Source organism: Glycine soja, chromosome 17 (genome assembly GCF_004193775.1).
Source record: "Glycine soja cultivar W05 chromosome 17, ASM419377v2, whole genome shotgun sequence".
Classification (NCBI taxonomy): domain Eukaryota; kingdom Viridiplantae; phylum Streptophyta; class Magnoliopsida; order Fabales; family Fabaceae; genus Glycine; species Glycine soja.
Genome location: NC_041018.1, coordinates 13146089 through 13163445, shown reverse-complemented (window position 1 = coordinate 13163445; position 17357 = coordinate 13146089). Strand labels below are relative to the sequence as shown.

At 29.8% G+C, this 17357-nt stretch overlaps 1 protein-coding gene and 1 long non-coding RNA gene across 7 annotated transcripts; both read right to left on the bottom strand.

Annotated features, from left to right (window-relative positions):
* Positions 1–1238: 1238 nt before the first annotated feature.
* Positions 1239–9259, bottom strand: LOC114392344 (kinesin-like protein KIN-10C). 6 transcript variants are annotated; one of them, XM_028353437.1, is made up of 6 exons: positions 8779–9259; positions 8118–8707; positions 7820–8000; positions 7478–7563; positions 7231–7350; positions 1239–1659 (listed from the first exon to the last, which is right to left on the bottom strand). In XM_028353437.1, exons 2-6 carry the CDS (start codon positions 8196–8198, stop codon positions 1549–1551), a joined length of 579 nt encoding a protein of 192 aa, XP_028209238.1. In that variant the 5' UTR covers positions 8199–8707; positions 8779–9259; the 3' UTR covers positions 1239–1548. The 6 variants fall into 6 exon arrangements, with proteins under 6 accessions (XP_028209238.1, XP_028209239.1, XP_028209237.1 ...); XM_028353438.1 differs by adding an exon at positions 3852–3940 and having other exon boundaries at positions 8118–9258; XM_028353436.1 differs by having other exon boundaries at positions 8118–8417; positions 8491–9258.
* A 6891-nt stretch (positions 9260–16150) lies between these two features.
* Positions 16151–17128, bottom strand: LOC114392382. The gene is made up of 2 exons (XR_003662286.1): positions 16559–17128; positions 16151–16372 (listed from the first exon to the last, which is right to left on the bottom strand). It is a non-coding gene; the product is annotated as an uncharacterized LOC114392382 (long non-coding RNA).
* Positions 17129–17357: the final 229 nt, after the last annotated feature.

The window sequence follows — 17357 nt, the reverse complement described above, 5'->3', positions numbered from 1 at the left end:
TTAATAATCAAATTATAATTTACTGACAATAAAATGTAATTTTTGTTGTCAGGCTAAATTTGATATTCCTTAAGCATCTGATTTGAGGACGAAAAAGAAAATACTTTAGATCGTAGGCGAGCAATGGAGACAGTTTAAGTCTGATTTGACGTCGAAATAGGCACTTACAATCAACAAGGACGGTGTCGATGACATTGTATGTGAAAAGTACGACATTAGCAAGGAGAAGTGAACCCAATTTTGTCAGAGCCGTAGAGACCCTTTGTGGGAGGTAAGTTTTATGTTTTTCATTGTTTTAAACTTTAAATTTACGTATTATTGTCAGTAATAATAACTTTGGATAATTTATAATTTTTAAAGGATGTGCGAAAGAAGGAACATGCCATTCAGAAACAAAACATTGCCCCTCACGTTTTGTCTCGTGGGGTTATGAATATCTAGAAAACAAGTTAATGGAGGAGAAGAAAATGAAATAACTGGAGGAAGAAGCTAAATCCAAAAGCACTGACACCGTCATTGATCCTCCATCTCCCATCAGACGACACGTGAAATGGAAGATGACTTGCACCAAGAAAATTGGCCAAATGACGTATGAGGCAGTAAAGGAAATTACTGACAAGATTGTAAGTCATTTTCAATTGTCAATTGCAATTATTTATATTTATTGTTTGATTGAGTAAACCAATAAATGTGTTCGTTACAGGATTCCTTGGAAGAGTATGCCTCACATGGTTCCTTTTTCGCCCATGGTTCTTTGGAGGGGTCCACTACCGTTCACAACATCTCTTTGAGCAATGATCATGTCAAGGTTGGTGTTGAAGAAGTTTGAGATACAGATGCTCGCATTCATGTACCCACTCAAGAGGTTCAGTTAGTGGGGCAGACACTTAACACCTTTCATGCTTGGCCAACACATCTTGTCAAGCATTACTCAGAATATGTATTTCAATGTCATTAAATGATTTTTTTTCCAATTAAAGTGTTCCCTATCATTAAATTATGTTAATTAACTGTGTTGGATAAACAGGGAGCTATGGGACCGACAAAACTTGCAGATAGGGCGGATCATGATGTCCATGATCCCCTATATCTAATGACATTGATCATCCCACAACTTTTTCTAAAGCCGTTGCAGGTTATGTGGGATGCTACCGTGTTTTGGGTGTTTAATGACAACTTCCCCTTGTACATAAAGTATGAAGATATGTTTGAAATAACACACGATGATCAATGTCTCAACATTTCTGTTATACAATTGTAGATTCTGTAAGTCACTTTACATTATTGTTTATTACCTAAATTGTTGTTTTAAATTCATACATAATTTACTTTATTTTAACAATAATAGGCATATGATTGAGACAAGTAGGCGAGCGGGGAATGCCGATGTGTATGGGTTCCTCGAGCCATAATCCATACAGAGATCTGGGCAATTGCAATTTAAATCAGAAAGTTATATTAAGAACTGGATGCAGACTTCAAAGAGGGATGTGTACCTAGGGCCTACTTGAATGGGTAAGTTAAACTGAACAAATGAATTTAAATAATCTATGCACTATAATAACTTATTTTTCTCCACTGCAGCGCACATTGACAAATGGTCGTCATTTTGCCTTTGTCATCTGGTTTTGTTCCTTGCACAATAGGCCAGACAACTACCTGAAAAGAATTATTAACAGGTCAATTATATTTTTCAATACATTTACATTAGCATTAATTGGGAACATCAATATTTTAATTGTACAATATGTATCCATGTTTGTATTGAACAGTGCTTTGAAAGGATTTGATAATACTCCACAAAGTAAATTGACGGATGCTACTAGGTGGATTGTTGTTAAAGTAAGCCATTTAACAATGCTTCTAATTATATTTTATTACTGTGTAGACTAATTTGTACTTAACATTGAATATCTAAATTTCATAATGTATTTAGTGTAATAGACAAAAAGGAAACACTCAGTGCTTCCTTTGGATTGTTTCATTTTTTAATTGGTATTATATATTATTAACTTATGTTTTATTATATCATGCAGTATTTCAATGATGCTAGACCATTGGAACCAGAGAGAATGAAGGTGCTTTGTATCCAATGGGCAACCTACTATTTGAAAGTTAAAAATGAAAAATAATTAGAGTTTAAGTAATTTTAGAATTGTGGTTTAGTTAATTTACATATTTTATAATTCATTTCATGTATGTACATTAAATATTCTTTTATTTCATAGTACATATTCAATTTTTATGGAATTTATGCTAAAAGGTGTATGAAAACAGACAGAAAATTATCTGGTATTGATCTGATTTTAAATTTATAGGTTAATTTAGGATAATTAAAAAAACAAAAAATATATTAAAAAACAATCCAATAAACAACATTGATTTTCAGATAAAACCAATGTTGATGTTTACAAACAACATCGGTTTTTAGCAAAAATCGATGTTGGTTAGCAGAACACAACATCGATTTTTACTAAAAATTGATGTTGTATGTATATTTTAACATTGGTTTTTGTAAAAAACGATGTTGTAGGCATAACTTAACATCGATGTTGATTTGTACATATTTGACTTTTTTTTGTTATTTCTTACTATACAACATCGGTTTTTTAAAAAATAAATATTGTCATTATGTTAACATCTATTTTGGAAAACCAATGTTAATGTTATTACTTTCAACTTAGTACTTTCAACATCGGTTAATAACCGATGTTGAAAGTCCTTAATAACCGATATTAAAACCCTATTTTTAGTAGTATTTTCCCCACCTATCATATAAATGAATCCTAAAGATGACCGGAGATCCTTATGCCTTATCTAATTTGAACTTTTATGACTCTGTTCTGTGCATTATTAATCTTGCAATTGCATGATACTATCAAAATTAATCTACGCCAATCCCATCTACCATCTCCTTCATTTTGTTGATGATAGATCGATGGGGAAGTTTCAACTACACCCACTAATACATCATGAATCATCAAATCAAAATTGTAAACTTAGGACAAGTTTTATTTGTAATATGCATTTGTGTAATTTGTAATGTGTAATTGACAACTTTTGATTCATTGAATTCAATGAATGTGACTACCTTTATTTTAACGGTTTAAATCCAAATATATAGCTGCATAGGCTTATAGTCCACATAAATTTGACCCTAAACTTAATCTTTTACTAACCTAGAGATTGTCGTGCATACAAGAAAATAATTTAATTTCCAAGTAAGCATATTATTTATGATGATTGATGATAGAAGATTTATAGAAAAGAAAAACAAAAACAAAAACTAATATTTCATAGTAAAGGGAAGATGAATGAAGCAAAAGAGGGTCAATAAAAGGACCCCAATGACATTAAAAAGAAGAGACAAAAGGCACCATTTTTACATGGATGGAAAATCTTGCATTAGTATGAAACGAACATTCCTTTAACCCCACCATTTAATTGTTGGGTTTAAATCTCTTTGAAAAAAAAGTAGTCATAAAGGTATATATCCAACACCCAAAGAAAAAGAGAGCAAGTCATAAAGGCTTCCCCTGGGGGCATGTTATAAACAATCAAGTTTGCATTACACATATGGCATGATGTCATTTTTCACCCAATAGCTATGAAAAACAAGTAGGCCAGTTTGGATCACTTGGTAATCCATGCAACATGAATTCAGTAAATTAAACATCTTGTGTGTTATATTATTCTTGTCTCCTCCCCTCTTTGTTTCTCTTTATCTTTCTAACCTAAATTCAATATCAGTGATATCAAGAGCACTGAAACATTATCACAGCTGATGATCAATGAAGTGGAAGAACAATATGTTCAAACTGAGAAGAGGCTTGCAAAGGTTCATATCGTACCTGACACGGAGGAAGGCATTCCTAATCAGCTACAATGCCTAATGTGCAAAAGGGACGACACCCCTCAAAATTAATTGTTTATAAGTTTCCTATAAGCACCACAACAAAAATAACATGTTTCAGACTGCATAACTTACAATGACTCAATATAAATAGAAATACTAGAACTTCCAATGTTCATAACTTCACATATCACTTCAATAACTTAATTTTATAGTAACATTTAGCACCTATGCACATCTCATAAAGCAAGAGAGTTGGAGGTGAAAATGAGAGACTCACACAAACCTTAGTTGGACGATGACGGCGGTAGACAATGATGGCAGAAAAAAAAAAAGTTCGAACAGTTCGATGACTGGGCAAGGCGGCACGAAAAACACATACGACAGTCGGTGACTGACGAAGATCGTGAGTTCAGTGAGGGCACACCCACAACGCAAAGAAAAGGGTGAGTGACTGAGGGCACGAGGGTGACTCGATCAAAGAAAGGGTTCACGTGACCTTAAATGACGCGTATTCAACGACAGTGTTCCTAAAAAACATCGTTGAAGTTTCATTTTTACAACGGTTATCCTTGACCTGTTGTTATACGCATCATTCAAAGACGGTTTTTGTAAAACCATTTTCGTTTACAAACACCATAATTACATAAATGTCACTGGTTCAATATAGTAGGACGATTTCGTTGGACCAACGTCGTAAGTGTGTCGTAAAAAGATATTTTTCTAGTAGTGTAAAATTGTAACTAGTATTGTTATTAAGTTTAGAGTTTTTAATAGCGTGGGGAACAAATTAAATAGGATTTAATAAAAATGGAGTGTAATAAATAGAATATAATAATCATAAAAAAAGAAATAGTTGTCACTTTTAAAAAGAGTAAAGCTAAAACATAGTGATAATTATTTCTTTTTATTTTATTATATTATTACATTCTATTTATTACACTTCATTTTTAATAGATTTTATTTATTAAATTCCATATATCTGATAAAGATTTATTATTATTTTTTACGAAATAACTTAGTATTAATATCATATGTTCATGGTCTTCAGCAAAAAAGAATCTTAAAAGAGGGATCATCCATACTTTCTCTAAATATCAATCTATCTCCTTAATCTAAAAAAAATTAATAGCTGTCACTTTATTTAGCTTTGATCTTAAAAGAGGAATATCGTCCATAGTTCTCTAAATGTCAATCTATATCTCTCATTGGAAGCATTTACAAGATTACCTCAAAAATAGCTAGATATATGTCTAAAACGTTGTTAGGCTCGGTTATTTTCATTTGCCAAGCAATTTTTTTTTTTACCTTTCAGTGAAATCTTAAATGGTGTATCAGTGCTCATACAAAGGCCTTGTCATAGTGATCTCACATACTTGGTTTATTAATAGGAGGAGGAACATGTACATGTTTTTTTTCGCAACCGGTGCATTAATCCGATAAAATATGTATGAGTTGTTATTCCACTTTTTCATGGTCCACATCCTACAACTGGTACATGATAATAAGCATAACAACATGACAGAACCACTACTACAAAAAGGCTTTTTAACGACGATTAAAAAGACTTTTTCACGACGGTTTTGAACCATCATTGTACGCAGCATTGTTAAAAACAAAACATTTTCTACAACGATTCAAAATTAACTATCGCAAAAAATAAAAATCTTCTAAGACGATTATTATTGATAACAGTCTTAGAAAGTATATATTCTAAGACGGTTAATTGGTAAGAACCGTCATAAAATATATATTTTCTAAGACAGTTATTCTGACAATCGTCTTAAAAAGTTATGTCAGATATACTTTCTAAAATGGTTATTCTAATAACCGTGTTAGAAAATATACTTTTTAAGACGGTTCTTACCAATTTATCGTATTAAAATATATATTTTCTACGACAATTATTAGAATAATCGTCTTAGAAAGTCCAAACTATTTGGCAATTAATATGTTATAAGGATATGATGTTGAAAACAAATTATTTGCTCTTAACTAAGAAGCAAGAACAAAGCAAGACACACACAAGTATAACACTATCAATAAGTATATAAATCCGTGAATTCTTGCTAGCTTCTTGGAATTATAACATGCATTCATCAAACCAAAACACCAAAATGCATATCTTAAAAGAAATTTAACATACATAAGAAGAGTGTATTTTATACATGAAAATTCCCATTTAATTTCAGTATGAAACGCAATATACGGTAATGAACAAATCCTTTCATTAGATTTAAATTACTATTATTCTACATTTTTTTTTTCATAGTTCAAACATAGTACAAATTATGATTTTAACACAATTTTATTTAAAATCAAAATTTAATTTTTGAAATATAATTTCAATTTCATATGTGAAAGGGGTCTCTAATTTATTTTTTATTATTAATTTAATTTCATCAAGTCTCATTAAAATTATTAAAATAAGTATCATATTTAAAAAATAATTTTATCTTAAAATAACTCTCATGTTGGGTAGTTTTTCAATATAATATTAATTATTTTTTCTATTAATATTTTTAGCAAGTGTTATTTTAGTTTTTCAATATAATATAAATGTTATCATTACCTATAAATTTGTAAAATTATCATTATCTTTACTTTATTTATTAGTTTTGAAAACATCGTATTTTTTTTTATCCATATTCCTATTGTATATGATTAAAACTCTTTCATGGAATTGGTTTGTCTAAAGGAGGAGGGAGGTAATGTTTTACTTTATTAGACTAGCTAGTAAATATCTTTTCTAATAAATTTTATTTAGCTTATAAAAAAATTCAAACTTAATTGTATTGCTTATTCAAGACGAATATTTTTACATATATACTTGTCCTGGAGTCTAATTAGCAGATAGCAATTATGCAAGGTTAGGGCAAATGTGAAAAAATGAGGATGCATATATATGCAAAGCAGTTGCATTATTTAAATGAAAAAAAGTTAATATGCTGCATAATTTATATCATATATAATTATCTTTATTTTTCTTTTTTTTTGTTTGCATTTATCTTAAAGTTTCTCTCTCAAATTTGAAGGAACGCATTTTTATTGTCCCATTTTTATGTTTGTAAACATTTTCCTTTGCTAACTTTTTTTATATATTGAAGTTAAATATAAATAAATATAATCAATTTTGTTATATTTAATATTATCATTTATCAAATATTTTTATTTAATTTTAATTTTATTTCAGTGACTTTTTATTAATTTATATATGATAGTAAGTTTTAATGTAAAATATTTTAGAATTCATCTTATTTTTTAGTTGAGATTAATAGTAAGCTTACATACACAAGCACATCATTCAGTGTCAATAAGGGCAAGTATAAAAATTTGAGTGAAACACTTTTGGGTATCTAGTTCTTATGAGAATTCACCATTTGTTTTGCTGAACTTGCATTTCTCTTGGTGGAATCTAAGAATGCCCGACAAATCCAATGACATGACCATGATGCCAAGCTAACCATGTAAATAGTGTCTTGGCAAAATGATGGGTTCTAAATTTACAAAAAAAAAATATCAAAATCAAAGTTAAATTACTGACACACAATAAGGAAAGAAAACTTGAACTCAAAACCAGTCATAATTACCAAGCACGAAGCCAATAAAATTTTGCTAGTTCACCTTAACGAATCCTGTCGCATGCGTGTAATTTTTAATCTCAGCAAGGTAGGATCCATCACTACTTTTCTTTCTAGCATCTTCATAACCTGAAAAAATGTTAAAAAACATAACAGTGTTAGTCAAATTTTTAATGTAATTACCTTCAGTATATATTGTACCGCTGTAGTTAATTGACTAGAGTCACAGTTACATTACATCTGTGTAACTACTATATAAATTGGGTTGAATAATATTTCACTTCACTTATGATATTTTCTCTCTCTCAGAATTTTATAAATGTCAACATGAACCAGAAAAATAAAAAGATTATTTAGCATCTTTCACTTGAACAATGATTATTACCTGCCAAGTCAACAAAATTCACTTTGCTTACAAGACTACCATTTTGGGAAAAGACATGGACTATTAATCCCATGTGGCTTCTACGAACATGTTCACATCCTCCTTTTTTGGGAGCTCCCTTCAATGCAAAGCATGCATAGGAGTACAAATTCTGAAATTCAGCAATGGATTTCACAAGAACCTACCAACAAAAGCATAATGCAAAGCCCCCATTTTACTTGTCTACTGTCCATATTTGAAATCTCCATTTTCCCTAGTCTAGAAAACTGAGCAGTAGAAATAGTTAAAAACATCTCACCTGACTTAGTCCTTTAAATTGAATTCTGCCACGATCTTCAAAAACCAAAATTGGTGGCTTCTCTGGATTTAATAAATCCATGGCCTACTCCCGATCATCAACCTCATAGAAAGAAACAGCTATGGATTTCCCATTTTTCTCAGTCGCTGAAAGAAACTCAGCGAAGCCACCATTCCCATTTTTGTCGACCACAAAGAAAAATAAACGAAGTGTCCAAGATTGATCAAGAAGGTTCAAGAAAACCTTGATCCCCCACTAGCACAAAAACCCACAATGAAGGGAAGCCACCATTCATTTTACCTGTTGGATAATGGTAACAGGGAATGTAGTGGAACTCCTCAAATAAGTTAAACGATCAGTGAGTAGAACATACTCTTTCAAAGGCCGCATCAAAAGCAGGCTTGATGCAAAGCCAAAAGACTTCCTTCCCGAGCATAACGCTGGTGGCGGGGTCCACTTTGCGACGAATCTGAGCCACAAGTTCCTTAGCGACATTGAAAACCTTGCAGCACCGCTACGGGAAGCACCCTTCAATGAGGTACTCCACACCGGGGCTATCGTACACCTCCACGACCACACTCGTCCTCGACCTTCCAATGATCGATGATCTCTTCACGCTGAATACGGGTTTGTTACCAAAAGAAAGGGAAAGAAATTGTACCTTTCGACGGAGGGTGAGAAGAGAACGACCATGGGGATCCATGAGAACAAGCTTGTCCTTGTCACGTGCGAGGGGACCTTAGGAGTCGGAGCGGAAGACGAGTTCGCCCTTGCAATCGTAGACAGCGAAGCCATCACCGTTGAAGAAGAGGGATGTTTTGAGCACTGTGAGCTTCGTCTCTTCTTAGAAAAAGTACCCTTCTTGCACCACCAACTCCTCCTTCGTTCTTCTCTGCTTTCTACCCCAACAGAAAACGTGAGTTCAGGAAATGGAAGCTTATATATATGTGTGACCTGGGTGATGCCGAGGATGCCGTTGATACCGAGGGAGTGGAGCATGTCGAGGGAGTGGAAGCTTATATATATGTGGTCGGTGTTGATGGCATCGAGGACGAAGTCCATGCGGCGCCCAAGCTCATCCTCAATGCGGCACTTCTTAATCTGTGAGGGAAGAGTGAACGACAATGAGAATGAAATGAAAGAAAATTTTAATGATTTAGGGTTACCTTTGCTCGCCCAATTAAAATGTGTCACGTCAGCAACAGAAAGTGAAAACACTATTTTCAAAGACTGTTTTGAAGAAACGATGTTGTAAAGTATATTTAAAGTCTTTTTTTAGAAAATTGTCTTTAAAAAGTTATAATTATTTACAAAAATTCACCACTTTATTTACTACATCGGTCTGTATATAACCGTCCTAAAATCAGTGTCATAAAATGTCTGTGAACGGAAACAGATTCAAGTTTAGATTTAAATGTTTTAACTATAAACTCATTCCCATAAGGTTATATTGAGATTGAGGAAACCCACTAACTACATCATTTTCTACAATTCTAATACACCTATATATTTTTAAATAAATTATGTACTGAGTTTTTAATTATATTTTAGTTAAACAATATATATACAAAATTAATAACTAACAAATAATTAAATTATATTTTTAGTTGCCTTCATGTTCTCCTAAGTATTGTGTTTTCACATATTTAAAGTTATGAGAAATGCTAGGAACAACACTCTTTTTTATTATTGAAATTTATTGAAAATGATAAAATTTGGAGGTTTTATATTGTATTAATGATTTTTTTTTAATTTTATAATTTTTAATATATTTTAATCAATTGAAGTGCACTCCTCTTAAAGGTATGGTAGCCCTTCATACCATCATTCTTTTTCTTGGGATTGAACAACATACATATTCAATTATATGGTCTTTTAACTAGTAGTAATATTGAAGATGTAGATTCGTTACCCAAACAAATTGATAAAGGCCAAACAAAAGTAGAAAAAAACTTTTAGCCTATCATGGTGAAGCTATGTGTAGGATTGAAAGAAAAAGATGACTAAGGCACAACTTTCAATAAGAAAGAACGGATAATATGTGATGGGAGAAAGAAAAATCTAACTAGTGATTGAAAAAGAAAAAATCAGGTTTAAAAATGTCTCGAGTTTGAATGGAATTATTGAATAGATGTGGCATTTATACATTATAATAAAATGTCACATAAAATCTATTGAAATCCTTCCTAAAATACAACTAATCAAAATTTGTTAATTTTTTTTAAAATATCAGAAGATTTCATGTAAGTCGTAAAAAATCTTAATTGAATACTATCAAATTTTATTGTCTTCTTAAAAAATTATGATAGTCATGATTGAATATCATAAGATTTAATATCTCTAACATTTGAATTTTATTTTTAAAAACTTATCATCTTAAAAATTAGGACTTATTTTTGCTTTTACAAATTGAATCGATAAAATAAAAAATATACAAGGAATTAAATTACGTCATATAATTTTAAAAAGCATAAAAATAATTCAACAAATAATTATAAATTTGATATGATTCAAATAATTTTTAACCTTAAGAAATAATATAACTGTGATAATTAACGAATTGATTATCAATGCCTGTAAAAACATAAAATTATATATGAAAGTTTTTCCAAACACCAAAAAACAAAGATAAGAGGGTTTTAAAATTGAATAAAAAAGTAAATTAAAACAAAATTTTAAATAAAATAGTAAGGATAAATTTGAAAGAAAAAAATAGTAACATATAAATTAGCTTATTTTTTATAAGCTACTAAAATAAACTCATTTACACCAAATAAATTTATTTTGATAAAAGTAACTTATAAATTAATCAAAACAACTTATAAACTCAGAGCCTTACTAAACTAGTCAAAATCTTAATTCAGTAAGCACACCCTTAGGCCAGTCATTCTTAGATATCATTACTTACCTTATTTTTATTCATTTTATGTTATTCAAATCCAAATATATTATTATCTTTATATGCATTTATATACAAGGTATATACACATACTTATAACATTGTATTAATAAATCAAAATATTTTAAAATTCATTATGTAGTTGTTGATTTTTCTATAAAAAAAAATATGTGTTTCTATCATAGAAGAAAGAAAAATGATTAACATTAATTAAAAAAATAGATTTGTGGATATTTAAACTCAATACAATTAAGAATATTCTTTTGTTTTGTTTAAGCTAATAATAATTGAGAGATGAAAATTTATTCTAAAGCATGACTTTGAAATTTGGAATACATGTTAATTTTAACAGCCTATTTTTTCTATTTTCTTTTATTTGAAAAAAATAAATAATTAGTATATTATATTACTTTTGTTTACCACTATTTTAATCGATAGTTTTAACATTTTTTTCTAAATATACCTGAATTAAGTTAAAATAATTAAAATAAATCATATTTTTGAATTTATAAAATTATGGATCTAAATATAAAAAAAAAAATTATTTGGGTGAAAATTTAAAGTGAAATTAGTAAGCTCATGTATAAGAAATTTATTTTAAAAAGTGCATGAGTTAATGCATGTGTGTGAAAATAACTAGTTGAAGCTATGTTAAAAAATTAGAGAATGAAAGACTTAAAATTAATTGATCATTTAGATAAAAATTAAAGCAAAATAATTAACTGAACGGGTAAGTAGATTATTATTAGTTCTGTTAATATATATATACTGGGCCAGCAGTTTTAGGCCCATACATTTACTGAAGTGGGTAATGTTTTTCGGCTGTTGCTTTGTGCACCAGCACAATTACTGGTACACCCAGCACAACAGCATAATTCTCATTTTACCCTTCCATAAAAATGATACGGATAGGCCAATCCGTAAGTGGCCCATACAATTTTTTTAAATTTTTTTTTTCAAAAGTATGTTTTAGGAATTAATTTAAAATTAATGGACCATGTTAGAATCGAATGTGTGACTTTTACATTATTAACACGATACTCTAACCAACTAAGCTAATAAGTCAATTGTGTTATAAAATAATTAATTTCGCTATATGTAACATTAAAATTTCTAATGTATATTTAATGCACATGTAAATTTAGATAATAAATTTTGTGACAATTAATTTTAATATAATAATTAATATGTTTATACATGTGCATTAAATATACATTAGAAATTTTAGTATTATATATAGCGACATTAATTATTTTATAACATAATTGTCTTATTAGCTCAGTTGGTTGTGTTGTATTAATAACACGAAAGTCACAGGTTTGATTCTTACTTGGGTCATTAATTTGTAAAACATAGTTTTGAAAAAAAATTAAAAAAAAAATCGCATGGGTCACTTATGGATTGTCCAATCCATATCAGTTTTATGGAAAGACAAAATGGGATTTGCACAAGTTATGCTTGGTGTACCAGCAAGTTGCATGGTGCGCGTAGCAACACCTATGTTTTTCTCTCATCTGCTGGGCCCAAAATTTACTTCCCCAGTCCAAACAACGTGTCACTGCCAGCAAAAGGCAGTTGCTATGTGGATTTTAAATAGCAACAGCCCCAGCAAAAATGCATTTCCCTTTATTTTATTTTGAACCCACGTAGCGTCCAGATCCAAGTGTGTTTTCAATTGATTGGATTTCTACTTCTTGATAAAGGGTAAAACTTCCTTTCTGGATTGGGCTTTCCAGAATGGAATTGGGTGCCAGAAGCAATATTTGGAGGTGCAGGAAGCAACAGTCCTTGATGGGTCAAACGGCTCAAAATCATTGAGCTTTGCTCACTGCTCGATCCAGATGACACGTACACACTTCTTCTACCTTCCCTTCTCACGTTGAATCTCTCCGTTCAACTAAAATGTGTTGCTGCTTTGAGAAAATAATAATTCTGGAAAGAAAACAACTGGAATAGTTGAAAATGTAAACAAGGGATAGCTTACATGAAGAAGTGAACAATTAACAAGCCTATCTTAGTTGCAAATGTAAACATGGGGTATATTTCATAATATACGTGTAGAAATCAAAGCAAAACTGGTATAGTAATACGTAAATGAGCTTAAAACAATAACATCTTTAATCCATAAGGCTAAATGGAAAGTGATAATTTTTTAACAGCATGTTGGACTCCTGCGTTTGGACATATGGTTCCTGGTGAGAAACCCTAGCCTAATCATGTGGAAACAAGAATGAATACATATAACAATCATTGATTACATTTAGGTATATGTGAAATATATATATATATATATATATATATATATATATATATATATATATATATATATATATATATATATATATAAACCTTAAAATTCTCATATTCGTATATAACGTGACAGATTATACAATTGGGAAAATGGAAAAGTATTTAATCATTATAATATTAATACTAATAATGTAACAATTGTAATGAATAATTATAGAATGGAAATATTGGATTTTAACATCTTGTTGAGAGAATTTGTAATGAAGCCTACAATTGGAAACCCGGATAATACTATTATAGCGATGAGCAATAACCTTTACTCTATTCCTTAAGCATATGAAGCCACCGCCGTCTACAGTAACAAATAAAAAAATCTTATAAGGGGGCTGAATTTTTCTTCCTTCCTTTATGATTGTTTAAATATGTAACTTTTAATAAATAATATTTTTTTAAAATTGCTATTTTAACATTAAAAATGAAACTAGTTTTTACATTAAATAATAATAACAACAAACACCCAATAAGTTACAACATTTTATACTAGTTATCACTTTAAATATTGCAAAAAATAACAAATACAATTAAAATTTACACAATTTTGAACTAGTTAATTTTAGGCTTAATTATAAAATTGGTTCCTTAATAATATTTTAAGGTTTAATTTGATCCTTCAATTGTTTAAAATGAAACAATTATACCCATTATGTCAGATCATTTGATGAAAATTAATACTTTTTGTATATGTTGTGAACACAAGTCATGTAAAACGTTATATTTTTAAATTAGTTGCTTGACAACCGATGTAAAATGACATCTTCAAATCCCTCAAGTTTTATTCAAACTCGGTCCTTTACATCAGTTGGCAAACAACTAATTTAAAAAGATATAACATTTTACATTATTTGTTTTGACAATTGATGTAAAAAATATCGATTTTCATCAAATAATTAACAGATATGATAGAAATAATATATTTGTTTCATTTTAAATAATTGAGGAATCAAATTGAACCTTTTAATAATAGAGAGACCAAATTGAATCTTAAAATATAATTAAGAAATTAATTATGTAATTAAGCCTTAGATTTAACCATTATTATAATAATAGCATATAAAATTAATTTTATACTAATTAATTTAAATATATATATATATATATACATGAAAAATTTCAAGAGGGAAGGGGGCTTGACCCTTGCTTGCCTCCCTCTAGATCCGTCTTTAATATTCTAGGTCTCCTTTTTCAAAAACTTTTTTTTTCTTCTCAAAAGTTCGTGCTCTTATGTTATTCCTTGGACTTTTTATATCAACGTCTACAAAGGACATACCACTTAACCTCCCTTAAGTGACACTAAACGAATAAGACTTCTTGGGATTTATTGGCTTAAGTGAGCCAAAGAAGCCTCACATAAGCAAGGTTGGTGAGTCTCCAAGGTTCAACAAATTGACTCGCTTAAGCTAACAAAATGTGGCTTGTTTAAGTTAGGTTAATGATTTTAGAAACATGGGATCTGAAGCTCCCATGCTAAGTGACAGCGCTTCAATACATCTCTCCAAAAAGGTTCCTCAATGTAATTATGAGTTTTAATTATATTAAAAAAAATATTTTTTCATGTATGCTCAAATAAAAATAATAGAGATGCAAATGTTGTAGAAGCCATTAAATAGCTTCATCCATTTTATACTAGAACCCATATGAAAGGAGTAATGATATACATACATTTTTATATATCAAACACTACTTCATTAATACTTTTTTGTTTCTCTTAATCAATCTTCTTAATACATCATATAACATATCATAGGAGGACTTGTCTCTCCTCTCTTTATCTTTCTTAATGTTAAATAGTATTGAGATATTTTTTGCTCATTTTCCCATGATTTTTTATACAATAGTCACGTTTAGATTCAAACATATGACTTTAAACATATTACCAAATTCCATCACTAAGCGGATCCTAGTGGTCTGGTATTCATAAATTAAAAACAATTATAGTAATATTGATTCACAAAAAAGATGTTTAAATTAAATATTGTTACAATATGCATGCTGATTTTTATAATATTAAATGATTAAATATATTTTTCATCCTTCAACTTTAGATTTAATTTTATTTTGGTCTCCTAAACTTAAGAGTCATTATTTTCATCGCTTAATATTAAAATAACCCAATTTTAATCCTTGGAAAATTATCACACAAAAAATCGTAAGAATTAAAAGTAAACTATTTTCAATTTTGGGGATAGAAACTAAATAATCACTTTTGAATTTGAGGAATCGAAAGAAAATTATGTCCATATTTGAGGAAAATAATGATCATGCCTTAGATTAAATTTGATAAGATCAATAATAATATAAAATAAATCATGTAACTAATCAAATTTTTATTCTTCAAAATTCATCTAATCCCTTCCATAAATATTTTAATTAAAACATATTAGTAATACTACTATATATAATGCATGACTTAGTAAACCAAGGAAAAGAAGGATTGTGGTTGTGAAAGTGTGTTAAATTAAAGAAGATTGTGTGAAAAGAATCAAAACTGAGGTTAAAAGTCATTTTTCATTTTCACATTAACCCTTCTTCAAGGTCTACTTTCATTAAGAGCTGTTGCATGCAATGGCATTATAATATTATTCTCATTTATATAGAAAAGCATATAAATAAACTTTTTTGCCCCTTCTTTTCTTTAAGGTTTAACATGTTATCAAAATTATGTTTATTTCTCTCTAGGGAAATTTAAAATTACGTTGTCTATACTAAAATCATTTTCCTTTCACAAAAGTTCCCTAAAATGAGGAGTAAGGTTCATAAGAGTATAAGATCAATAGGACTATTAATCCAGGTGTCACATGATAGCCAGGGAAGGGACAAAATCATAGGAAGTAAATGATCTCTCAATTAATTAATACTATAAAAAGCCATTAATTACACTTGAAGCCTCATCACATGGCCTTTGATTTTTGAGCCCCGCGATCGGCACGTGATCACGTGGCTAACTTTTGAAAGGTAACAAATTATACAAATTATATATTATACTTGGTCTAAGCTTGGTCAAAATTTGGTACCCGTACTCTGCATGTCAGATAGACCTAGGCTGCACCTGCACATGATGAACGCATGGGCATTGCCCTGGTTTAGTTTCTGAGAAAAAAAATATTTAATTTTGATTTTTGTAAAATACATTTTTCAAGTGGAATGAGAAATTTAACTGTGAATAAATTTTGAACCGACCAAAGAATTAATTACTCTAATTACTATAGTTAAAAAAATTATAAGAGAGTGAGACCAAAACAATTATTTCTTCCAAAGGAGCCTCTCATTGCAACGAGACAAGGAAAAGCATTCTATTTCTATCTCTGCCACATTTGGATGGAGCAGAAGTTAATATATAGGAACTGAAGTGGTTCTATCTAGCACATTCGTTTGCATTACTTCACTCTCAAATCTCCATTTCATATTCTAAGCTCCAAATTAGGTCCAAACGCATGGCACCACATTTACTCTGTCTCTTTGTCGGGACTTCTTCCAGATAATTACACTGTTCCCTCAGCAGGGTGACAATCACAAGAGGCTGCTTCTATATATATCCATTATATCTTCATATATAACTTACTCTATGCACAAAACTTCAGTTTTTCATCAATGAGATTTAAAATACAGAATATCCACGCAACATAGTTTGTTATTAACTAATTTATAAAGCTTAAATGAACCTCACATTTTTATGTTCCGGCCATATATATGCATTTGTATTGGATAAGAATAATAATTTATTGATGAGCATTACTGGATCTTTTTCAAAAGCAAAAAAATAATGCACGATGACTTGAGTTTCTTTAGCAGAATTTATTATTGAATGGAATTAAATATCAAACAAAGTATCGATGCATGTGCAATCAGACAGCCAATATATATGAAGAACCCGCAAGTTGAGAAGATAAAGACCACTCTAACTATAGCCATTATGCTAATAAAACGACAATGTTGGGTCATTATCACCACGAGGTCCACTGTTAATATACCCACGATTTTCTTTTAACTTTCTTTTTCTCTGGCTTAATCAACATTTGTTTTTTTTCTAGATA